Here is a 26268-nt window from a genome sequence, read left to right on the forward strand (position 1 = left end):
GAGAATTGTCGTGAAGACGAAACAGCACGACAGTTATGTAATGTTAGCTGCATAGCTTCAGGCGAAATTTCTCACCAGGCCCTCGTACTTGGCGGCAGACACTATTTTCTAGACATCTTTACGCACTCACTGCGAGCTCAGAAATGAGAAGAGCGACGTGATGCTAACTGGGGTTATACTAGAGACACTACCCAACACATCTGTGCAAAGCTTTATCGGATTTTCATAGTCGTTTCCATTTCGCGACCTATCGGAGCTTACTTTCTGAACGCCCCTCGTATATTTGCATTCGTGTGACCCCTGTCCCTTGTCTTACATGTTCCGTTGAAGAATTTATTAATTAAAATTCCGTTATCAGTCCTAACATCTTGCATTATTTTTTATATCCAGAGTGTCATGAAATTAAAGATAAGTGAAGCTATTTACTTACTCAATTACACCTAACATAGCCATTAATATATAGACCGTTTCAAAAAGAATACACATATTACAAAGTATTATATTGTCAAAACTATCAATCCGTGCGCCATGGCTCGGTTATTGAAAGAACGAATACATTGTCTAGTGTATATTCATTGTCGCTAGTCGTCGGCTATCTTCTCTATGGTTGGCTACTCCGGAGCAGAGATCATTCTGTGTTCTCTAGTTTGCTAAGAGTAATTCCGTGATTACGGTGAAAAGATGTTTCACGACCAGGCACCAAACTACTCCTCCGAATGGATGGAAAATTTGCAGTTGGTATCGACGGTTTCTAAACATAGGGTGTGGGGTTAAAGGAAAGAGTCCCGGCAGTCCTTGTCTTTGCGACAAAAATGTTGCACGAAATCAAACCGCTTTCCAACGTATTCCTACAAAATCAATTCGTCGTACCAGTCGGAAGTTACAACTGCCAACAACAACAGTTTGGCGTGCTTTGTGATGACGGTGATTTGAAGCCGTGCAGTTTACAGCTGTTACAGGTTTTACGTCATGACGACAAACACAAGCATGTGGCATTTTCTGACGAGGTTTAGAATGCTGCTGACAATGATAACCCTTTCGCACAACGCATCGTGTTCAGCAATAAAGCGAATTTCTACGTTAGTAGGAAAGTATACAAACGCAATGTCCGAATTTGCGACCTACAGAACCTAAATGCACATATTGAACAAGTACGAGATTCACACGAATCTATATGTTTTTATATGATATCCCACCCATTCTTTTCGACCCATTCTTCTTTGACGGAAACACTATTAACGGTCAGCTGTATCTTGTATTGTATTGTATGTTAACTGGGGGCCTAGAAACGAACAGAGAGGCTCCGTCCCCGCCGCAGCTGCAGTGGTCCACAACACTACGACGACTACCGCAGTCCACTTCAGCCCTCTGCCGTCCCACACCGAACCACTCTTTCAGGATTATTGTGCGGTTCGGCCCTCTGTGGACTCCCACAGGGAACGTCTCACACGAGACGACTGTAACTCCTACGTTTGCGTGGTAGACTAATGGTGGTGTAAGCGTACGTGCAGAAATTGTTTGCGCAGCAATCGCCGACATAGTGTAGCTGAGGTGGAATGAGGGAAACCAGCCCGCATTCGTCGAGGCAGATGGAAAACCGCCTAAAAGCCATCCACAGACTGGCTGGCTAACCGGACCTCGACACAAGTTCGCCGGGCGGATCCGTGCCGGGACCAGGCGCCCCTTCCCAGTCCGGAAAGCGGTGAATTATACCACACGGCTAACCGGGCGGGCCAGCTGTATCTTACTATGTTATAAACGTGTTGTGTCCGATGCTGTGCAAGGACAACATTTTTCAACAATATGGGGCATCCCCTCACTGGAGACATCAAGTATGTGAATCTCTGAATGAGACTTTACCAAGCCGTTAGATTGGTCGTCAAACACCCGGTAACTTAGCACTCCTCGTCTGATCTCCACGGCCACCAGATTTGCCGCCCTGTGACTTCTTCCTGTGGAGTTTCATTAAAATCAACGTTTGCGCACAACAGTACCACAGAAACCAGAAGACGTGAAGAACCGAATCCATTCTGTTATACACCAGTGACGATGGACGTGCTTACCCAAGTATGGGAGGGATTCTAGTTTCAATTTTGTTCTTGTCGCTAGTGGGGTGCATATTGAACAACTGTAATCTAAACATTTGTCCCAAGGCTCATACTTGTATGCTGTATACCTTAAAAAATATGTGCATTCGAAATATGGATCTTCTTTTTGAAACAACCTACACTTACGTGCTTACCTTGTTAGTAAATCCTACAACGAAATAGTCCTTAGGGCGTAGGAGCAATAGCAAATAAACAGTAAACATGAAACGCTAACATTAAGGAAATATCACTTTTTAATTTCATTTGACGTATAGACATGAATAAATATTTATATACATTCATTTAATGAAAGTGATGAAGGTTATCTCTGAAACATAAGGTACCGTAGCGACATAAAAGGCAAATGAAAAAAGGAACTATAAAAGTTATTTATGTTTATACATGCCACTGACAAGCAATGCTTTAATTATTTTTAAAAATAAAATCGTCCTAGTAACATTCTTTATTGATGATATTCTGATGTGTAATTTTACGAGTGGCAGTTTTTGTATACCTATTGTACTAACCTGACAAAATGTTGAGTGGAGGCCGATTGGTAACTGACCCAAATTTAAATAATATGCGTCTTATATGTTCGATGTAGCTGTTAGATGTAGTTATATTGAATTCGACGAGTGGAAGCCGCACTCCCTCCACGATGATATCACATGAAAAAAATTCTGAAACTTTCTGTAGTATGGTTTCACAGCCTAGGCTTCTGTATGTTCGTTTTCAACTTTGAATGACATGTTTTTCAGTCATCTCATTCTGTTACGTCTTGATATACACTGTACCATTAGGTCATCTGAAATTACGCGAAAGTTTGTTCGTGGACACTTCAAAGTTACGTTTCATAGATGTACGCTGCTCCTGAATCGTTTAATAATAACAAATGGAAAGCACCAGTTTGCTTTTGTTCTACAATATTGTAGAACAAAAGCAAACTGGTGCTTTTCATTTATTATAATGTTGTTCTACCAAGAACCGACGGAATATTCTGCTAATACGTTTAACAATAGTACGAAATGCCAGAGGTCACTACTACCATTAGTTCATGCTGATCCCAGAAGCCATAGACAACCTCCGCAAACGTCTTCATCAGTGTTTGTCACTAAAGATGACCCCTTAGTAGATATTATGACTGAAAAATGTGTCATCAGTGCTTTCTATAAATTAATTATTTAGAGGTTTCTTGATTCACGTATCCACAGATCCCTGAAATATGTACGAATTACCCTTCTAGATGTAAATGTTATTTATGCTGCACCCTGTACATTCAGACAATGGCACTTCTGTATTCACAACCTAAGAGAACACAATAAAAACATCGTTTTAATATTTTAAGATAATCCTCAACATGAAACTACCTTTGTGAGTCTTCAGATACATCACTCTTGACACGACGATTGCACTCACAGCAACATAGAGTACACCATGATAGTTTGGAATGGAGATGGTATTACCACTAAACTTACGAAGAATGTTAATTGCACAGTTTCTCCTTAGAGAAAATAAGGTCACCATGAAAGAAGTCACTGTGCCACGCTCTTGAAGCTGTGAGCAACCGCTGGCTGTGCTCGACCTTAGACTTCGTTGCTGTCTGAGGTCGTGGTCCTTTGCGTAGTGGTCGTCGTGGTCGTGGTAGTAGCTGGCCGCAGAGCTTGCCGGAGAGACTCGCGGAACTCGGCACGTGTTTGTGCCACATTGCGATACGAATCCTGCAAATGGTTAACATCCAGTATAAGAGACAGTATCAGAATTGTCCAATGCAAAGTAGACCAACTTTTACGAAACAGCTGTCCTGTTTTCAAACAACAAAATGAAAGGTGTTTTCGTAGGCAATGCTCTAACAATCTATTGAACAATCCGCCTCAGTTGTGCAAATTTGCTGGTCTTTACCATGGTTTTGGCTAGAATAATCTAGCCTTCTTCAGAAGCATAATATTACTATAACATGCCAGAGTACGGCACAATCAACATTAAAAATTAAAACCTATAGTACCGTGGGACCATGTCGATCTAAAATTACTTAACTGAAGTCCAGCCCCGGCATCACTTCACCACGCGGTCGGTTGGGAATGGCAGCAGAAGCGGCAGCGGCAACTACGTTGGCACTGAATGAGTCAGTGCCAACATAGTTGCCGCTGACAACCAACCGTGTGGTTATCCAAGTAACCAAGCCAGTAGTGGGAGGCGTAGATCAACTTTAATCCTAGCACCACTAAGGTCGGATATGTTACATGAATGTCTAGGGGGAGCGGGGGGAGGGCAGGCAAAAATTGCCCTCACATCTCACATTCTTTTCACTTTTTAACATTTTTTGTTCGTTTGTTTATTTTCTTTTGATTATTTAATGATCTAGGAATTTCTTTGCTGTGTTGCAATACACTTTCCATAGTTAATCAGGAACATTATAACATATACAAATACAATAAATAATATGAGAATATGAGAAATATTATTATATTTTGATCATGAATCTAACACTTTCATATACATCAATTTTATATTAAGAAATCGTATAGGAACGTACAATAGCAAACCACAAATAAGAAAATAGAAAATCAAAGTCATAAATTACATATGAGTTTTTCCTTCCTACTCACTTTCAATTTCACAACCTTTGCATACGATCGTTATTGCAGAATGAGTGGAACACACATATTTGGAACACCTGCAACAAACTATAGACACTTTTGTCATCTTGTCTATTTCCTTTTTAGAGTTTTTATTCTTCAAACAGATGTGACATCTTCCTCTTGAATAAAATTCAACAGATTGCACAGTTGTAGTAACGCTGGGTGGCGTTTTCCCTAGAACACTTTCCACTGCAGAGATGACAGGCTTTTGTAAACCCATGATATTATTTGCTCTCTCATCCACAGCCGGCCTAACTAGGTGTTGACCTAATTCTGGCAGATACAGCCTCCTTACATTATGCTTCTTCATATTGCAATTTGGGTCGCTTATCATGAAAATCATTCCAGCAGGCAATATCTATCAAGGTGAAAAAGAGAGATAATGAACACCTACTCGTCCCTAGTTTTACTGAATGATGTATCATTTGATCAATGCCGTCTGTGCCCCCTTTTGTTTCATCGTAGTAGAGATAGATGTTTGTATTTTTTTCTCTCTGTCGACTCATCCACCATGTTAGGATTGTGTTGTGTGGAAAGAAGTAGGAGATTCTTAGTAGGCTTCAGTTTGGAGATGTATGAGACCAAGGTAACTGCTGCATTGCCTGTTTTCGGATCTGTGAATAAGAACTTAGAGGAAAACAGCACTCGATCGTGTGTCTTCTTTAGCTGTTCTGGTATGTGTTTTCAAATGGGCTCTGAGCACTATGGGACTTAACTGCTACGGTCATCAGTCCCCTAGAACTTAGAACTACTTAAACCTAACTAACCTAAGGACAGCACACAACACCCAGCCATCACGAGGCAGAGAAAATCCCTGACCCCGCCGGGAATCGAACCCGGGAACCCGGGCGTGGGAAGCGAGAACGCTATCGCACGACCACGAGATGCGGGCTTATGTGTTTTCAGTTACTCTTCAATGTTCCCACCAAAGTTAACCTGTCATCATTGTAAAGAAGCTCGTTTAGGTCTATGGATGTATAATGACGATCTATTGTTATATTGCTTCCACTTAATGCCAGCGGACTCACAAGACGTCTAACAACTGCATTTGCACTCCGTTCTTCAGCAGGCCGTTTATCCTTCCCTGCATAGACCTGAATTTTTAGAACATACCGGGCGTGTGCATCGGATAACATCCTAATCAGAATGCCATACTTCCCAGGCTTGTCTTTCATAAAGACCTTAAAGGGACATCTTCCTCGGAATAGGGAGAGCATTTCATCGATCGTTAGATCTGCACTTGGTATGTAATATTTCACCAACATTTTGTCAATTTTGTAGAAAACTTCACGAAGGGGGAAAAACTAATCCTGCTTTCATCTTTGGGTTCTTGTTTCTTTATTATGAAATCTAATCAGCGACAGAAGTTCTCCACATCGAATACGACACATTGTAGCAATGTAGATATTCTGTCCAAGTACGTTGCCCCGTTAGTCGTCAAGAGGCAGTCTAGTGTCATTATATGTTCCTGTGCATATCAAAATACCATAATTTTTTGAAAGATTCTGACACACTAGAGGTCAAGCCTTCATTAGTAAAACCGTCACGAACATTCACTATATTTTGTACTGGCCTGGGTACTTGCCTTGGAGTCGCAGTAATATAATCACTACCACTTTGCTGGAAGCTTTGATGGAAGCAGCTGCGTGCTGTTCATCAGGGGATGAACTCCGTGGACTTGACTCATGTTCAATTGCCGTGTCACTATCGTATGTCACAACTGTATCATCTTCGTCTTGATTACTTTCATCACCTTCTCTTGCTTAATTTTTTATATCTGACACCTCTTCCTCTATGAGAATCATCTGATACTGACAAGACATTTTATTAGAACTGCGAGTAATGTACAACTGCTCGAACAACAAAGGAGATTTCTTTCGAAACAGCAATGGCAACACAATACAGCGGTACCAACAGTCAGAAACTGCATTTCTTTCTGCCATACTGAAAAATATTTTAATGAGAAACGTTTTCTCACCAATGTCAGGCATATTTAAAGACTTAAATAATTCACAAAAATTGCAAACCCTAGACAGCACACACTCTAGATACCTTTGTACAACTACCTAAATTCTTGCTTCTTCACTCCAACAAATAGATGTTGTTGTGGTCTTCAGTCAAGAGACTGGTTTGATGCAGCTCTCCATGCTACTCTAGCCTGTGCAAGCCTCTTCATTTCCCAGTACCTACTGCAAACTACATCCCTCTGAATCTGTTTAGTGTATTCATCTCTTGGTCTCCCTCTACGATTTTTACCCTCCACGCTGCCCTCCAACACTAAATTGGTGATCCCTTGATGACTCAGAATATGTCCTACCAACCGATCCCTTCTTCTAGTCAACTTGTGCCACAAATTCTTCTCCCCAATTCTATTCAATACCTCCTCATTAGTTGTGTGATTTACCCATCTAATCTTCATCCTTCTTCTGTAGTACCACATTTCGTAAGCTTTTATTCTCTTTCAGTCTAAACTATTTATGGTCCACGTATAACTTCCTTACATGGCTACACTCCATACAAACACTTTCAAAATGGTTCAAATGGCTCTGAGCACTATGGGACTCAACTTCTGAAGTCATCAATCCCATAGAACTTAGAACAACTTAAACCTATGTAGCCTAAGGACATCACACACATCCATGCCCGAGGCAGGATTCGAACCTGCGGCCGGAGCATTCGCGCGGTCCCAGACTGCAGCGCCTAGAACGGCTCGGCCACCTCGCCCGGCAAATACTTTCAGAAAAGATTTCCTGACACTTAAACCTATACTCTATGTTAACAAATTTCTCTTCTTCAGAAACACTTTCCTTGCCATTGCCAGTCTAAATTTTACATCCTCTCTACTTCGACCATCATAAGTTATTTTGCTTCCCAAATAGCAAAACACATTTACTACTTTAAGCGTCTCATTTCCTAATCTAATACCCTTTGCAGCACCCGATTTAATTCGGCTACATTCCACTATCCTCGATTTGCTTTTCTTGATGTTCATCTTGTATCCTCCTTTCAAGATACTGTCCATTCCGTTCAACTGCTCTTCCAGGTCCTTTGCTGCCTCTGGCAGAATTACAATGTCATCGGCAAACCTCAAAGTTTTTATTTCTTCTCCATGGATTTTAATTCCTATTCCGAATTTTTCTTTTGTTTCCTTTACTGCATGTTCAATATACAGATTGAATAACATCGGAAGAGGCTACAACTCTGTCTCACTCCCTTCCCAACCACTGCTTCCCTTTCATGTCCGTCGACTCTTATAACTGCCTCTGGTTTCTGTAGAAATTGTAAATGTCCTTTCGCTCCCTGTATTTTACACCTGCCACCTTCAGAATTTGAAAGAGAGTATTACAGTCAACATTGTCACAAGTTTTCTCTAAGTCTACAAATGCTAGAACGTAGGTTTGTCTTTCCTTACTCTAGCTTCTAAGATACATCGTAGGGTCAGTATTGCCTCACGTGTTCCAACATTTCTACGGAATCGAAACTAATCTTCCCCGAGGTCGGCTTCTACCAGCTTTCCCATTCGTCTGTAAAGAACTCGTCTTAGTATTTTGCAGCAGTGGCTTATTAAACTGATAGTTCGGTAATTTTCACTTCTGTCAGCACCTGCTTTCTTTGGGGTTGGAATTATTATATTCTTCTTGAAGTCTGAGGGTATTTCGCCTGTCTCATACATCTTGCTCACCAGATGGTAGAGTTTTGTCAGGGCTGGCTCTCCCAAAGCTATCAGTAGTTCTAATGTTTCAAATGGCTCTGAGCACTATGGGACTTAACATCTATGGTCATCAGCCCCCTAGAACTTAGAACTACTTAAACCTAACTAACCTATGGATGTCACACAACACCCAGTCATCACGAGTCACAGAAAATCCCTGACCCCCGCCGGGAATCGAAGCCGGGAACCCGGGCATGGGAAGCGAGGACGTTACCGCACGACCACGAGTTGCGGACAGTTCTAATGGAATGTTGTCTATTCCGGGGACCTTGTTTCGACTTAGGTCTTTCAGTGCTCTGTCAAACTCTTCACGCAGTGTCATATCTCCCATTTCATCTTCATCTACATCCTCTTCCATTTCCATAATATTGTCCTCAAGAACATCGCCCTTGTATAGACCCTCTATATACATCTTTCACCTTTCTACTTTCCCGTCTTTGCTTAGAACTGGGTTTCCATCTGAGAACTTGATATTCATGCAAGTGGTTCTCTTTTCTCCAAAGATCTCTTTAATTTTCCTGTAGGCAGTATCGATCTTACCCCTAGTGAGATAAGCCTCTACATCATTATATTTGTCCTCTTGCCATCCCTACTTTGCCATTTTCACTTTTTGTCGATTCCATTTCTGAGACTTTTGTATTCCTTTTTGCCTGCTTCATTTACTGCATTTTTATATTTTCTCCTTTCATCAATTAAATCCAATATTTCTTCCGTTACCCAAGGATTTCTACTAGCCCTCGTCTTTTTACCTACTAGATGCTCTGCTGCCTTCACTACTTCATCCCTCAAAGCTACCCATTCTTCTTCTACTGTATTTCTTTCCCCCATTCTTGTCAATTGTTCCCTTATTTTTCTCCCTGAAACTCTGTACAACCTCTGGTCTAGTAAGTTTATCCAGGTCCCATTTCATTAAATTGCCACCTCTTTGCAGTTTCTTCAGTTTTAATCTACAGTTCATAATCAATAGATTGTGGTCGGAGTCCACATCTTCCCCTGGAAATGTCTTACAATTTAAAACCTGGTTCCTAAATCTCTGTCTTACCATTATATAATCTATCTGAAACCTTTCAGTATCTCCAGGCTTCTTCCATGTATACAAACTTCTTTTATGATTGCTGAACCAATTGTTAGCTATGATTAATTTACGCCCTGTGCAAAATTCTACCAGGCGGCTTCCTCTTTAATTCCTTACCCCCATTACATATTCACCTAATACGTTTCCTTCTCTTCGTTTTCCTACTATCGAATTCCAGTCACCCATGACTATTAAATTACCATCTCCCTTCACTATCTGAATAATTTATTTTATCTCATCATACATTTCATCAATCTCTTCGTCATCTGCGGAGTTAGTCGGCATATAAACTTGTACTACTGTGGCAGGCGTGGGTTTCGTATCAATCTTGGCCTCAATAATGCGTTCACTATGTTGTTTGTAGTAGCTTACCCGCATTCCTATCTTTTTATTCATTACTAAACCTACTCCTGCAGTACCCCTATTTGATTTTGTATTTCTAACCCTGCATTCACGTGACCAAAAGTCTTGTTCCTCCTGCCACCGAACTTCACTAATTCCCACTATATCTAACTTTAACCTATCCATTTCCCTTTTTAAATTTTGTAACCTACCTGCCCGATTAAGTGATCTAACATTCCACGCTCCGATCCGTAGAACGCCAGTTTTCTTTCTCCTGATAACGACGTTCTCTTGAGTAGTCCCCGCTCGGAGATCCGAATGGGGAACTATTTTACCTCCGGAATATTTTACCCAAGAGGACGCCATCATCATTTAACCATACAGTAGAGCTGCATGCCCTCGGGAAAAATTACGGCTGTAGTTTCCCCTTGCTTTCAGCCGTTAGCAGTACCAGCACTGCAAGGCCGTTTTAGTTAGTGTTGCAAGGCCAGATCACTCATCCAGACTATTGCCCCTGAAACTACTGAAAAGTCGGCTGCCCCTCTTCAGGAACCACATGTTTGTCTGACCTCTCAACAGATATCCCTCCGTTGAGGTTGCACCTACGGTACGGCTATCTGTATCGCTGAGGCTCGCAAGCCTCCGCATCAACGGCAGGGTCCATGGTTCATCGGTGGAAACGAATTGATATATTACACAAATAAAACAAATACTGCAGACTGTTGTTTTTGTTTGTCCCCCCCCCCCCCCCGCACATTTAGTGGTTCTACAGTTAATAATCATATGAACAACGGTTTTGGAGTGCTTTGCCGAAAGTGATAGTTAAGTTCTGTTTAATAGCTTTTAGTTAAAATGTAAATCGGATTATCGAATCACTTCACTTGCAAGTTACTATCATTTTATACAATGAACTACAATGTTTATTTCTTAGAAAAGTTATATTTCTGGGTTTTGTGTCAGCTAAGCTATTTGTAAGACATAAATAAAAGTCGTAGCCTGCAACCATTCATGATCATGGTTAGTTTGCCACATATAGCTATTGAAATTCACAGAGTGTTGCTTCAACTGATATTGTATCCAACATTTCTGGCGTCCTCTGGGAGACACAGGGGACAGAGAAGCATTTCAATTCTTCACCGTTTATTGCAATGAAAAGGGAATTCTTAGCAATGTTCACAATGAAAGAACAGCTAGCTACTTTTTGAGGTAGTCACTTTTCGAACGATAAACTGTTGGTGAATTTAAACATGCATCTGCATGATTTCTGAAGCTCGCAGGAGGTGAAATTTCCGGAAAAATTTAAGTCTTAAAACCAAGACCTAAATCTATGGAATATAATGGGCTTGCCCTTTTCTCACACGGTATGCTGAGAACCATGGATGAAAGGCAACAGGCCAATTCCGTATTTCAAGATTTCTGGAAAGCATTTTACGCGGTGCCCCATTGCAAGCCTTTAATGAAGGTACGAGCTTACGTAATAAGTTCACAGATATGTGAGTAGCTCGTTCTTAAATAATGTAAGAGGTGTAACAAAGAAACGATTCTAAGGCATAATTACAGAAAGCAGTACGTGTATGTTAGAAGTATTGACCCTCGCTGTTGAGACACTTGTCGCACTGTGGCACAAGGCGCTGAATGGCTGTCTCATAAAATTCCGCGGGCTTTGATGGTAACCAGTTCCGCACGTACAGCTGTACGACGTCATCCGAAGTGAATCGTTAGCCCCTCAGTGCCTTTGACCAAGATGGCCCCCTTCTCATTCACTTCCTGCAGCACGGCACACCAGTTAATGGTCAGCGTTACTCGCAAACCTTGACCAACCTTCGCCAAGCGATCAAATCAAAACGACCAGGCAATCTCACCCGTGGGGTCATTCTACTCCACGACAATGCAAAGCCTCATACGGCCAACACAGTCATGCCACTCCTGCAGAAACTCAAATGGGAGGTTCTCGGCCACCCTCGATACAGTCTGTACCTCTCTCCCTGTGATTACATCGATTTTGGTCCCCTTAAAACGGCTCTGTATGGCAAACGATTCACCTCAGACAGCGGTACGTGCGGAACTGGTTAACATCGCAGCCCCAGGAATTTTATGAGACAGCCATCCACCGCCTTGTGTCACAGTGGGACACGTGTCTCAACAGCCAAGGTCAATACTTCTAACATACAGGGACTTTTTTCTGTAATTATGCCTCCGGCTCGTTTCCTTTTGAACGCCCCTTATAGAACCCAGTATATTGTCCTCGACGGTGAGTGTTCATCAGAGACAAGAGTACCGTCAGGAGTGACCCAGCGATGTGTGATAACACCGCTGTTGATCTCTGTACACATAAATGATTTGGCGGACAGAGTGGACAGCAATCTGCGGTTGTTTGATGATGATGCCTTGGTGTACGGTAAGGTGACGAAGTTGAGTGACTGTAGGAAGATACAAGACGACTTAGACGAAATATCGAGTTGGTGTGATGAATGGCAGCTGCCGCTAAATGAGGAAAACAGTAAGTTAATGCGGATGAGCAGGAAGAACAAACCTGTAATGTTCGGTTACAGTATTACTAGTGTCCTGCTTGACACAGTCAGGTCATTTAAATATCTGAGCGTAACGTTGCAAAGCGATATGAGATGGAGCGAGCATTTCAAAACTGTGGTTGGAAAGAAATGGTTGACTTCGGTTTATAGGGAGATACCGCATATAGGCGGCTAGTGCGACCTTTTCTTGAGTACTGCTCGAGTGTTTAGGATCCGTAACAGGTCGGATTGAAGGTAAATATCGAAGCAATTCATAGGCAGGCTGCTAGATTTGTTACCGGTAGGTTCGAACAACATGTAAGTGTTATGGAGATGCTTCGGGAACTCAAATGGGAATCCGTGGAGGGAAGGCGACGTTCTTTTCGATAAACACTATTGTGAAATTTAGAGAACCGGCATTTGAAGCTGACTGCCGAACGATTCTACTGCCGTCAACATACACTGCGCGTAAGGACCGCTAAGATACGATACGACAAATTAGTGCTCATACGGAGGCGTACAGACAGTCGTTTTTCCCTCAATCTGTTAGAGAGTGGAACAGGAGGGAAATGACAAGAAGTGGTACAGGATACCCTCCGCCACAGAGAGTACCGTGGCTTGCGAAGTATCCATGTAGATGTAGCTGTAGATGTAATGGATTTGGAAAGTATAAAATGTGACAGAGGTTGCCGTTTTGTAAGACATAAATTTACCTAGTGGTATATTTTTCCTAAATTTTGAGGAAGCGTTGTACTTAAGAGTATAGCCAAGGATAGAAAGACAGAACATTTCAGTGAATACCAAAAAATGAAGGATACTTGCAGCCTTAAAGTATAGGTTTATTGCTTTTCCTTAATTTATCTATCAAACAAACATGAAAAAGGGATGGCCACTTTTGCAAAGGCAACAAATTTTGATAAATAATACTTTTAGATATGAAGAAAATAAATGCTTAAAACTTAATTGAAAAATTAATAAATGTTTCTCTGCAAATGTAGTAACCTCTAACTTTTTTAAAAAGAGTTACTTGCATCTGCTCAACGAACTGAATATATTAACAATCAGTGTGATACATAAACAGGGGTCAAGAAGTAGGGCAGTACGTTTCACCTTTTTTAAAAACAAACAAACCAGCATCTTTACATACTTTTCATATTTGAACCTAGTGTCTTCTGGCGTAAATTTCTGACGTAATGAAATTTGGAAAGGACTAATTAAGCAGAAACGAGTGAAAGCAGAAAACTACCTTCATTACCTAAAACTAAGTTCCTACATGACACATAAAGGTACGAACTGGAAAACTGTCCAACACTGAGCAACAAACCATTTGTCATCTGTCTAATACCATAAAGTGCCTGACAAGTAAAGAAGTAGATTTTAAATCTAAATTGATATCGTTTCTTCCAGAAAATTTCTCTTACTATAGAACTAAATTATTAACTACGAATTAACGATATTATGCTACAGAAGATAGAGGTGTTTATTTTTGTCATTAACTTGAACTAATGCCTGTGGTATGTTTAATTTTGTTACGCTTGAGCCCATGTGCTATTAGTAATTTCTAAGTAAGCAGAATTTTATACACGCAGATGTTTGGTAATCTGTAAACTGACTCGTCCTCCTAAATTTCTATAGAAATTCTCGCCATGATCTACTGAATATGGAATAATCGATTTACATAACTATCTAAATATTGCGACAATAATGTCACTGTTTTACCACCACAACATTTTCCAATGATAAATAATTTTTCTTTCAGTTAATACTATAATAAACCAACATTTGGTAACGTAAGGTAACAACATTAAAGTTATAAACCAACTGGTTATTCACTTAATACAAGTGATTTTTCTTTTTCTTTTTCGTAGTGTTTATCATGTTTTCCAAGAGGTCTGCTTTTTCAGGATTTACGAAGTTTATTATTTAAGTCTGTGGCCGGATGCACTTCGTGGGGACATCTGTCTGCATACCACGTGAACTTTGTTCTGTGTGTTGTCGTATTTTATTTGTTAGTGAATCGTATTATATGAGGTGGATTTAGGGAACTAGCCCAGCATTTGCCTAAACGAGCGTGGGGAACCAACTAAAAACTACACTATGCCGGCCATTGTACAATCCGCACGGATCCTATCTGGGTCTAGCTCATCTCCCTACCTCACAATCTAGCCTACCCATGTTACGCTGTGGAGCAGACCATATGACATGAATAATCAGAATGCTAAGAGTTTTACCGTCTTATGTAAGTAGAGTGTAATTTCCCTATGGATAAACCCTATAAAACTAAAATCATTAGATAATATAACTATCCAATAAATTAGTTCTTATTTCAAATTATCAGCAAGCAGATCAGTGAAATTCATGATTTAGTATAGAACAAGTACAAGGATTTCGTAACGATGTTCATATTTAAGTACATTAAACTAGTTTGCTGCATCGCAGGAAGATCAGTATCATTAATTTGTAGATCGAATGACTCTCTTAAAAGCATTTTGATTTGTATTGAACTGGTGAGTATCTGAGTTGATCAGCACTAAATTGATACTATCCAAACATGAACTGCTATGTAGCAATCGTGTGTGGAATTATTGAATCAATTTTGTTCTGTTGTATACTCCCAGAAGAAGCTAAGATACTACAGGACTGTCTCATTAAATCCTTCGGTGCTAAACTCAAAACTAACAATCGGGACACTAATAGGAAAAATTGCTTTTATGTGTTATCTTGGAGGTGGAATTGCGTGTAACTGTGGGGAATACTTGATGGTAATCTACGCCCATATGAGATGAAATCTGGGGTTCGACTTACGTCGACATCAGTGTCAATCTCCTGGATGAACATCAGAAGTATTCGGACACCACTATGTAATGCGGAAGTAACCACTATGTGTTACGAGCGGGGACCACCATTATAGAACGAGATGGGGAGAATCGTGTGACCGCTAATAAACTCTTCCGAATCCTGAAATAGCCGACCCTTAGAAAAAGTGACAAAGGCTACGGCGAAGGAGAATCACTTGTGTTAAGTGGCAGCCAGTTGGTTTATAACAGTAATAGCACAATCGGTAAGCCAGAAGAGTTCAGCGACTTCGACTGTAGGCTAGCCATTGAGTGTCATCTGAATCAGAAACTCACCAGGGACGTTTTAACCCTTGTAAAGCCGCCCCAGCCGACTGTGGGTGATGAGGCTGTGAAATACAACACGAAGAAGCAACCACAGTTAAAACAACAGGTAGATCTCCTGTACCGAAGGACAGGGCCCGTAGATTATTGCAAAATGTGATTGCAAAAACTCGCATGAAATCAGCAGAAGGAACCACTCATGACTTTCTAAGTGCTACTCGGCTAGCAGAATGAGTATGGTCGAACTTCTCATGTCTAAAGTTTCGGTAGCCAATAACAAACGACTTTGGAGGTGGCGTAAAAAGAGACGCCACTCGACTGTAGAAAATTGTAAACGAATGATTTGAGGTGATTAATCACGTTGTATCCTTTGACAATCCCAAGGAGGGGTTTGAGTCTGGTGAATGCCTGGAGAACTATATCTGCTATCGTGGGAAATGACGATAGTGAAGTATAGAGGAGGTCGTGTTGTAGTACACAACTGCTTTTCGTGATTAACAAGACGCTAAGTGCTGAAGTATAAGAAAACATTTTACAGAACTGCGTATTGCATACAGTAGAGAAACAACTCGGAGAGCGTGACTGTACCAGCATGATAATGCACTCTGTCACAAAGCAACATCTGTTAGGCAATGTCCTGTGGACAACAACATTCGTGGACTATCCTACCCAGAGTCCCGGCCTGAACACAACAGAACATCTGTGGTGTGAGTCAGGACGTCGACTCCGTTCCGGACTCCAGTGTCTCGGATCACTCCCTTCTGTATTTTCTGTTCTTGAGGAATAATGGGCGGCCATTCGTGCACAGACATTGAGGCACCTAACTGTTGGTGTCCCCCAGAAGAGTTCAAGCCATATAAAGACGAGGGTGGACGCAGGTCGTATTAATGGCCACTAGTACACTGGATGAGATAGTGTATTCGGATGGTATTCTACACACAGCAGAGATGAGCAATGGATCGCGACTTACGTTGACAGCAATGTCAACCTCCTGATTGAAGAGCCGCACGAGCCCACGGATGTTGAGACGCGCGATCCTCAGCAGCTCCTGGCGCGTCAGCACGTACTCCGTGGTGGTGGTCATGTTGTCGCCGCCCTCGCCCGGCGGCGTGCTCTGAGAGGGAGGCTGCGGAACAACAGTGGAAGGTGTTAACTGCGTGTGGTAGTTATAACAGCGATACGCATAGACGATATGCCAGCGCAGCAAGCAGAGAATGAGCGGTGATATGCTGAGACATTTGTGTGTTGATTCTGAAGGAGGAACGTTCATGAAATTGAACGAAAACGTCACTTTCCAATCAGTTTTATTTTATTTATTAGTACATCTCATGGACAGTAAGTGACAGAATAAAAAACTTTAGGTTCAGCTTTAAATAGCATTTCCTGAAAATTACGTTATTTTTTTTAAGTTTATGAGTCTATGAAGGCTATAATTATGAAATTTTGTACACTTATTTCTATAAACCGAATAAATTTGGCCTGAAGAGTAAGTTTTGTAATTTTCATCGTAAGATGATGAATGGGGCAAAGTGCTTGGAATTTTGCATGAATTCATTATACTTGCAGTATTAAGATTCAAAATTTATTTAAATTCTCCTAGTCGATATATTAAAAAAAGCCTCCCAAGAGAAGTTTACTATTTGCAAAGAGGTTAAACTGAAAAAATATGGAAATCTCTAGAACAGTTTCTGACAAAAATGTCCTTATATTATTTTTAAAAAATAGAATTTTTTAATTGCACAAGAGTCAAATACATATAATCATAAAAACTCAACAGTAAATCTGTTAATTTCATGTAAAACTTGGTACAAAATTTCGTTACTGTAGCTATAAAATGGTGCATTTGGTGAATATTTTAAATAATGTGTGATTTTCATGGACGTCCCCTCCTGATACAGTTACCTTACATGCCCAATGATTCTGGCGCAGCAATAGTTAAGGTGTCTGATCACTAGATGAGGAGAACCACTAGTTCAGCCGGACTTGGCTTTGGAAGCAGATCGGCAGCAGCCGTTCTAAGGAAACATTTCGGCATTTACTTGAACTGCTGCTTCCGCAAACAACTTCTCTCGGGATATGTAGACGGGAATTTGTACCTTGGTCGGTTGGCGCCTGTGTTTAAACCACACGACAGAAATCAAAGTAACCAGACAACAAAAAACAATATCCTAGTGGAACAGAAGAAAAAATTTTAACATAAATAAATAGGTAATATTTTTATATAGAAAAGGATTCTTCGGTTTTATTGAAAATGTTATGAACTGCCTTCGTCTGATTTGCCTTGATAATTACAGATAGTGAAACAGTGGTATGAATCACAAAAATAAACCTAGTTTCAGAATATTAGTAAAAAATCAGGAAATTGTAAGTATTTTTGCAGTATGGAGGATTTACTTTATTAAAATTGATTCTTTCCATGCAATTACTAAAAGGATATTTTCACAACTTGTTTGTTTCCCTTCAAACAGTTAAGAAAATTTACTATAGTTGGTCTGAAAACTGAAGATGTTTTACATTTACTTTATTTTGCAAATTCAAAAATGATTGGTCCTCTGATTTCTGTAGTGCCGTTCATTTACTTATAGTTTTATTTTATCGACTATGTCAGCTTACATGCTGATGTCTTGTTCGTGTGTACATTGCACATTAATTTTCCTGAAAATTTGTTATTTTTAACATTCGGCATATTCTATGCGATGCAACACATTTACATAAAATCGGGAATACTTGGAAAATGGGGAGGTCGCTGTGAGAATTACAGAAACCTAATAATTCTGATTGCAGTACAGGAGTGGAGATAGAGATATTGAAAATGATATAATGAGAGGGAGGGACAGGTATAATTATCAGGAAGACAGAGACTTGGAGCTGAGTGTACAGACACACACTGAGGAAGGAGGGAAAACTCTTAAGGTATATTGCATCCAATCCACATTTGAACCCTCCAACCACAACGCAGTTTTCTCACAGTCCTCTGTATTCCGCGAGTGCAGAGCACTTTCTGGCCACGGGCAAGCTAAGTAAATATTTTTTTAAAGATAATTATTCTGTCCTTGGTATTATTTCAGAAGCAGTACTGGGAAGATAGACCAAAAATGGCTTCTAAAATAAGTAATGCTCTCGCATGTTTATGTTTGAAGAAGCTAATGAGCCGTGGCGCCATTGAGTTAGTAGACTGTTCTGTCTGGCGCCACTGGCTCAGGTGTAGCATCGACTATCCCTCTTGTCGACCCATTGCCAATATCTATGAGGTAGAGTTGCTATATGTGGATTGTGTCCTTAGAAGGTCTTTCCTTGCCGATATATATACGGGGTTCGCTGGCCCGAGGGAGAGGCACGAAGTTTGGGGATTGGCGGTAGCGTCGCGACAAGAGGTGGTCTCGAGATCCGAGCGGCCGAAGCCACGAGTTACGCAGGGAGGGCCTCTGCAGAGCGAAGATACCCGAGTACTTGACCGGGGTCAGCGTCGACTACAATCAGCCGGCTGACATCCCGTCGGTTGGTTGGCAACGTTCGTTTCGGACGACCGCTCGTGGCCTGGCTGTCCTCTTCTAAATGGCTTTCATCGGCACCACTCAGTAACTGCTGCGGCGCACCGTGGACCATGGAATTGCTTCCTGATAAAGGGGAGTAGCATTCTTTAAACCTCTTGGTGATTTGTTTCATTGTCTATCTGCCTTCCTTATTATTTTCTGGTTTGTACCCGACCCTCAGAGTTGTACTCGGTCGCCTGTTTGGTCGTACATGTAGGCAGTATTATTGTACTAAGACACTAGCTGTCGTTTGAAAATTTGTACTGCTACTATATGGCCTTTCCTTTCTGATTGTACCCATGTTCTAATTAATCAGCTCTTTGTCGTAAATACAGTCGGAACAACTGTACTAAGGCACAGATTGCCTTTAAACAAAAGAGTGACCTTGTGGCTAGATTTAGCTGTTAACCGGTTTAATTCTTTGAGTGTAATCTCATTTCTCAGTCATTAGTTATAATCTGAACAACCTGTTGTAATAAGGTGTTCGTTCCCGTGTTCGAAAGACCCGGTAATTATTGTTGTATTTTAGCTGGACCTTGTGGTTCCGTCGAGTAAGTTCTCTTGTAATAAGTGTTCAAAAGTAATGTTTTCACATGTTGCTTCAGAGCGGTCTTAATAACTGACAATCAGTTTAACTTTGAAAACATTAACACCAACTGTCACCATGGGATCCAGTTGCATCTTGGTTGCCGATTGAAATTAAGAGATTGGTTGCTTTGAAGTAAGCCTTATCATTGTCATATTGTTTGCTAATCTGTAACCCTTAAGCAAAGGTGCGCATCTTAACCCAGAAACTTCCGACGTACAGCTTTCAAATTAAAAGTTAAGTCATCTATTTTGAGTAGCTGAATCACTCTTCTCATTAGTGGGGTTTATATAGTTTTCACGTGTTGCAGAAGAGCATTTAATAAGAGAGACTGTGTCCAGCGAGCTAGTAAACACCGCTGTTTCACCCGATAACGGGCGGGCTGCAGGTCCGGCCGTCTTGTAATCATTGCCATGTTGTTTGGTGTTTTGCAATACAGCACTTCAGATTTCTTTTGCAAAGATTAAAAGCTTATTCAACTTAAGGCTTAGGATCAAAAGAATTTTTCAAGTTTTTCGTTTTGTCAAAGAAAATTTTATGGTTATATGCTTCGATTATCTGTTAAACACAGTTTATATGTTGTTAAATAAATAGGTTGTGTGAAAATAAAGTTATATTTGTGGATCCTCCATTCCCTATTTTTCTTAATTCCAGTAAGTACCACGCATGAAATAAAAATTGAAAAAGAGTACTGATTGAACTACCAGAATGGAGAGACATTCTTCATGTTGTTGCAGTATGTGACACTGAACACATGGAGAAAATAATCTGCACTGAAGCAATCTATAAGTGCTTATGAGAGCATGGTTCCCTTAGTCAGAATGGTAATATAAGGTTCAAATTACTTGAGATTGGTTGCTCTAATCTGGTATGTATTCAATGATGCCATACAATGTTTTGTTTCCAATATTTATCTGATCACGAAGCAGACTTTTGTTGTGTGTCAGTGTACTATATATCTGACAGTCTCTTTATGAGGATGTGTATGCTGCCACTGAATTTGATTATATTCAAGTCTTTGGGTTTAGTGTTAGCTGTCGGGTGTTATTTTTAATGTTATGTGCACTGTGCTGCATGGTCTGATTTGTTCTTTATACTGGGTGTGAAAGATCTTAGTTGTCAGCATTGTGCATGAAACATGACAATAAATGTAACTAAGTTGGTAGGTGTATGATTCTTGGGAAATTGTAGATACTGGCTATTGATAGCGTATGTTTTTGGTTTTAGTATCAGTGTATATTTCTATATTGTATTGTGTATTTTCTTTCCTAAGTATTTAATGAATGACAGTAGTAACAAGCAACTAATCGTTGTTCAGCTATGGGGATAAAAATCATTGCTGTTGAAACCAGTTCATTAACTAAAGCCGTTTTCCACCATAATCTGGGTTTGAAAAGTGTCATAGGCATGGTCCATTTGGAAATGTTAAGTGCTCGCTTTCCTGTGAGCATTCTGCTGACTTAACCAGCCAGTTACAAAGGGACTTACAATTGGATATTGACTCAGAACCACAGTGACTCTTAACTTCTTGACATTATTGTTTCATTGCCAGAGGTAGAGGAAGTGATAAGTGACATAATGAAAATTTGTAATTTGTAGGAAGCACTAATCAAAGGTGTCACAGAGCTACCTGCAATATGAGAAATATGCTTCAACTGAAATTTAGTCATTAATGCATATACAACATTACTCAAATTATTTGGAGATCAGCTTTTGTAATACATTTAAAGTATTTTTTCTAAATATTCATAATTTTTCGTATCTGTGTTATTCTATGGTGTTATTCTAATAGTCAATGACAATCCAGATATTCAGTGGCACCAAGAAGCTTTATTTGGGCGTTTACATTAGAGTTAAGCACAGTTAGAAGAAGCTCATTACGAGAACTATGAAACTGAGTGCACAACTGACACCGAAGAGATTAAGTAGTAGATATGACACAGGCTGAATTCGTAATAGTGAATATCACATTGAATGAATCTTATAAGTACTACACTTGGTCAGTAATAGGAAGTCAAACTCACTCTTACAGAAAAGAAAGAAATGTAAAATAGGTATTATGATAACAAACAATTCTGTTATATCAGTGAGGTGTATCAACTCTGTTGTATCTATGAATAAGCATGATATATGGATACACTGTAGTACATGATTTTGAAAAGGGGTATATATATATACATATATATATATATATATATATATATATATATATATTGAAATAAAGAAGGACAAAAATACAGTACTTCTAAGTTGCTCCCATAATTCCTGGGTGTGCTGCCACATCGGATCATCGAAATTCCACATTAGTTTGCTGGACAACCATTCCACCACCATCAAGTGGTGCTGATGGACATTCCAGCAGCACCATCTAACAATGATGTAACAATATTTGCTGAGATATTGGGGTCTTTGCTGATCGGATCTGGCAGTACAATGAAAATTCTGGAAGCAGCATGTATCCCAAGGAAGTGTCAGACCACATGTTACTTCTATGTTGTCTTTATTGATAGAAATTAAAAAGGAAAGGGTTTCTAGGAGAAACATAGCATGTAATGGGTTACAGAAATCGATGGCATGCATAAAGGTATGCAGAATGCAGATAGTAAGCTGTCCATCTAAGATTTCTAAAATTAAAACGAAACATTACATTCAGCACATTTATAAAATGATTTTCACTGACCACTAATACGTAAACAGAGTTCTACAGATTGCCTCAGGAAATAAATCAGCTGTTCAGTTTGGTCAATGAAACTAAAATAGACTTTGAAATAGTCAATATTCAATGTGTGAAATAAGTATACATTTTTGTCTAAAGTCATGTTGGATATCTCTAAATTCAATACTATACAGATAATATGAGAGGTTTGATATAGCACAAATGAAACAAGAGAAATGGTAAATGTTTGCAAAATACTGAAGAAGCAGGAAATAATTAATCTGAAAACATTCAGGCTACCAGCCAACAGTACAAATCATTTAACAAAAAAGGTAATAGAAATTACAATGAAATAAACCTTCAATGGCTTTGAGAGAAAAGTAAACAATGAAATCATGAAATATTATATGGAGGAACTGGTGTGTGGTACAAAATGAGTTAATGGCTACTGTTGAACAGTGGAAATTGTCATTTCAGCTACCCCAGTGGAAAAAATGTTAAGTACATCAGTGTGGAAAAATATGCAACGAACACAGTGGATACCTACAATACAGGGGTAAACTCTATAACAATGTGAAGGAAACAGATAATTACGAACAAGTATATTATCCAGTATATTTGAGGAAAAGTATTGCAAATGCGTGGTATGGATTGGCCTCATAAAGGGTTGTAGTCTGTAACAGATCCAATATGTTAGAAAAATATAAAGAGGACAAGACTGGAATAAAACGTGAAGTGAGCAGCTTACAGATTAAAGTATCAAGTGAAATATGATAAAAGACATGCTCATGATTAAAGAGAGAGGATAGTTAACACTGCCTATAGTTAAGTCAATAATAATGGAGATAAGACATAATGACAATGACATACAAATATATATGATAATTTGGGAAGATGAAAGGAAGGAAAATTAATAATTCATACATGCATGATGGAAATTAAGATGGACCTTCAGGAAAAAGAAAGATTTAGCAACTAGAAAGAAATATTTCTGCCAACAAGTAAATATACTACTTTCAATATATTAACATGGAATAAGGGAAGAATTTGATTTGCTTAATATACAACATGTGTTAAAATGTAATATGAACACTGGGAAAGTTGGAAATGTGATTTGCTACAAAATCATATTAGAACTGTGTGGAAGTAAAATGGTGAAAATTGCATAAAGCAAGGAAACAAAGAAATTTGTGGAAAATGTTTATGTGGTAGGTATTCATATTGATGAAAACAGTTACTTGGTTATTGAGAAGGATTCTATCATACTATCACAAATGCTATATTACAGTTACAAATTTTCTCTGGAAAACTTACATACTTGTTGATACCATGATACAAGAAGGAGAAACAGCTAATATAACCAACCAAAAGACTATTATTTTAACCAGTTGAGATTTGACTACAGCATATACATCAGTTTATCTATAACTGAAATTTGAGAAATATTGAACAGTTTGTGTTTAGGACAGAGTGCATAAATTTCTGATTAGTTCTGAACCCACAAGAATTTATTTGAAAGACTTTCACACTGCAGTTTGTTGTTTTTGTGAAAAACATTAAAATGCATTTCACTACAATACACGACATGTTAGTTTTCCCAGATTGTTTAATTTCTGTGAGCTTTTAGACTGGAAGATATGCATTCTCATTACAATTTAACCTACTGTAACCACCTCAAGTGCAGTTATCTAGTTCTTCTGTTGTAAATATTTGATTACTTCTGCACTTACTTTAACTTGAAAGGTTTTTTGGATTTTATGAGTTGATAACTGCCTACATTGCTGCTCTGGAATCACAAAATAAAACTGCGTTCTCTAATGTGTGTAAATACCGTAGTTGTTTAGCTGACCTATTTACAGTACTGATGACATCAATTTCCCCAAAAATTTGATTGGTGCAATCCTAAAGCTTGAGGGAGTGAGGAAGTTTTGCTGTATACTCCTATGTCATTTCTTTCTTCTTGCATTAATGAACCATCTACATAGATGTTGAGCCATAGATCTTGAGAGTGTCTTGGCATTATTGTTTCCATTGCTTTCATTATTAATTTATGTTTCAATTTTTTACCCATTAAGTATAAATGGTATTGCAAATTAGGAAACACAGTTGGAGAGAGTGGGAAAAGTGCCAACTATCAGCAGTTTATTTTTTGATCTTATGTCTTCCATCATTGGCTGAGGTTAACGTGTGTTTCCAACTGTCTGTTGCAGTAGGCCCTAATCCAGTAATAATTCTCACAGATAAGACTGTTGACTTTACTCGATCGGCTGTAGTTCTTAACGATGGTTCTGGATTTTTCTAACCTATTGATATTTCCTGTAGTAGCTGTAATAAGTGCTACACTACCATATGTTAAAATTTGTATTATGTAAGTTTTGTAACTGTTGTTAAGTACAGTCCTTGAACATCACTGTTTACTGCCAGCTAATCACTTCCCTACACCAAGTCTGTGTTTGGCTGGCTCAGCATGTTTATTTGTTTTGTTATTTCAGTTTGATTTTTGATTTATATATACCCCTAAATATTTAGGGTGTTCGTTCCTATATATGTCCACCATCCAAGTTTCACAGTTAATTTTGGATGACAATGACAAGAAGATTGTGGCAATGTTTATGAAGTGTTGCACATTGGAGTGCTGTGTTCTCTTGTGTGAAATCAGGAATGTAATATTTCAGTTGCTTATCATTCTAAAAGAGCAATAGGATATGGAAGACTCTATAACTATAACAACCAGGGAATACTTCTGATAATAAATGTAAGTTATTGGAGTTCGGTGCGTACATTCAGCACTTCTTTGTAGATGACATCCAATTGAAGGTTGAAAAGCAAACAAATTGCCTTTGGTTCCATTCACATATTGGTGGGACAAATAGTGGTTTACTTGTTATCAATGTTAAATAATGGGATTCACCTCTGTGTTCTATACTTTGTTCAGCTCTTTGCTTAAATATGGCCACACTACATCAAGTAATACTAAATATGGGAAACAGATACTTTCTGTGTGTAGAGTATACAAATATAACAATAAAGAATTCACATGGTTCAAATGACTCTGAGCACTATCGGACTTAACATCTGAGGTCATCAGTTTCCTAGAACTTAGAACTACTTAAACCAAACTAACCTAAGGACATCACATACATCCATGCCCGAGGCAGGATTCAAACCTGTGACCATAGCAGCAGTGTAGTTCCAGACTGAAGTGCCTAGAACCGCTCAGCCACTCTGGCTGGCCAATAAAGAATTCATGAATGGTTTTAAGTAATAGAGATAATGATATGGAAATGATAACACATAACAACAGATGGAATAATCTTTTATTTGATGTTATATGGTTTGATTTTGCCCAGGTCAGGAAGAAATGCTTGTAGCAAATAGCATCAACAGATTAACATACATTAATGCCTTAAAATTTGTTTAGTAGGAAACCTTTCTCTTGTGTGGGAAAAATAAATCTATCATTTCAAAGGAATTCTTATTTTCATGTCAGGAATTTTATTTTCATGTCAAAAATGTGCAATTAATGCTGACTACATATAGGTGAAATACTTTAACAGGTGTCAGATAAAGATTTTAATTTAACCAGAACTATTCTTAATCCTGGAGGCCAATTAATAAATGTGGGTTAATGGCATACATGTGAATTTTTTCGTTTTGGTGTTCAGAATATGCTGCTTGCAACTAGAGCAAGAAAACTGAAAATATGTGCAACCAACACATCTACAAAAACATCCATAGTTCAATGTGATGAACTTCCAAACAGAGTAGCTGATTACAAGATGATGATTGATAGAAGAATATACAGAAGAGTAAATATGGCCTGGACTATTTTTCTAAACTGAAAAATGGCTTCATCAAAAAGATTAAAATATGTTGAAAAGTAAGTTTTTTATCTGAATTTAATAATAACTTTAACTAATACCAATAAACCATGAAGTTCAGTGCTAAAACCACTCGAAAATTTAGGTTTCCGAAGTAAGCAATTGACATATGCACACTTAGAATATCT

General features: G+C 39.1%; 1 protein-coding gene across 3 annotated transcripts in view; it reads right to left on the minus strand.

The window, feature by feature from the left end:
* LOC126473715 (uncharacterized) overlaps positions 1–26268 on the minus strand; it is a 115612-nt gene that overhangs the window by 27016 nt on the left and 62328 nt on the right. For 2 of the 3 annotated variants that reach the window (XM_050100959.1, XM_050100960.1), the window contains exons 5-6: positions 16455–16610; positions 2386–3805 (exon numbers count right to left, since the gene is read on the minus strand). In XM_050100959.1, coding sequence (XP_049956916.1) covers positions 3671–3805; positions 16455–16610 — 291 coding nt within the window. In that variant the 3' untranslated portion in view covers positions 2386–3670. Of the gene's footprint in view, positions 1–2385; positions 3806–16454; positions 16611–26268 lie in introns of those variants that run through there. The other variant, XR_007586519.1, reaches the window with a different exon arrangement.

The sequence above is a fragment of the Schistocerca serialis genome, chromosome 4 (assembly GCF_023864345.2).
Source record: "Schistocerca serialis cubense isolate TAMUIC-IGC-003099 chromosome 4, iqSchSeri2.2, whole genome shotgun sequence".
Classification (NCBI taxonomy): Eukaryota; Metazoa; Arthropoda; class Insecta; order Orthoptera; family Acrididae; genus Schistocerca; species Schistocerca serialis.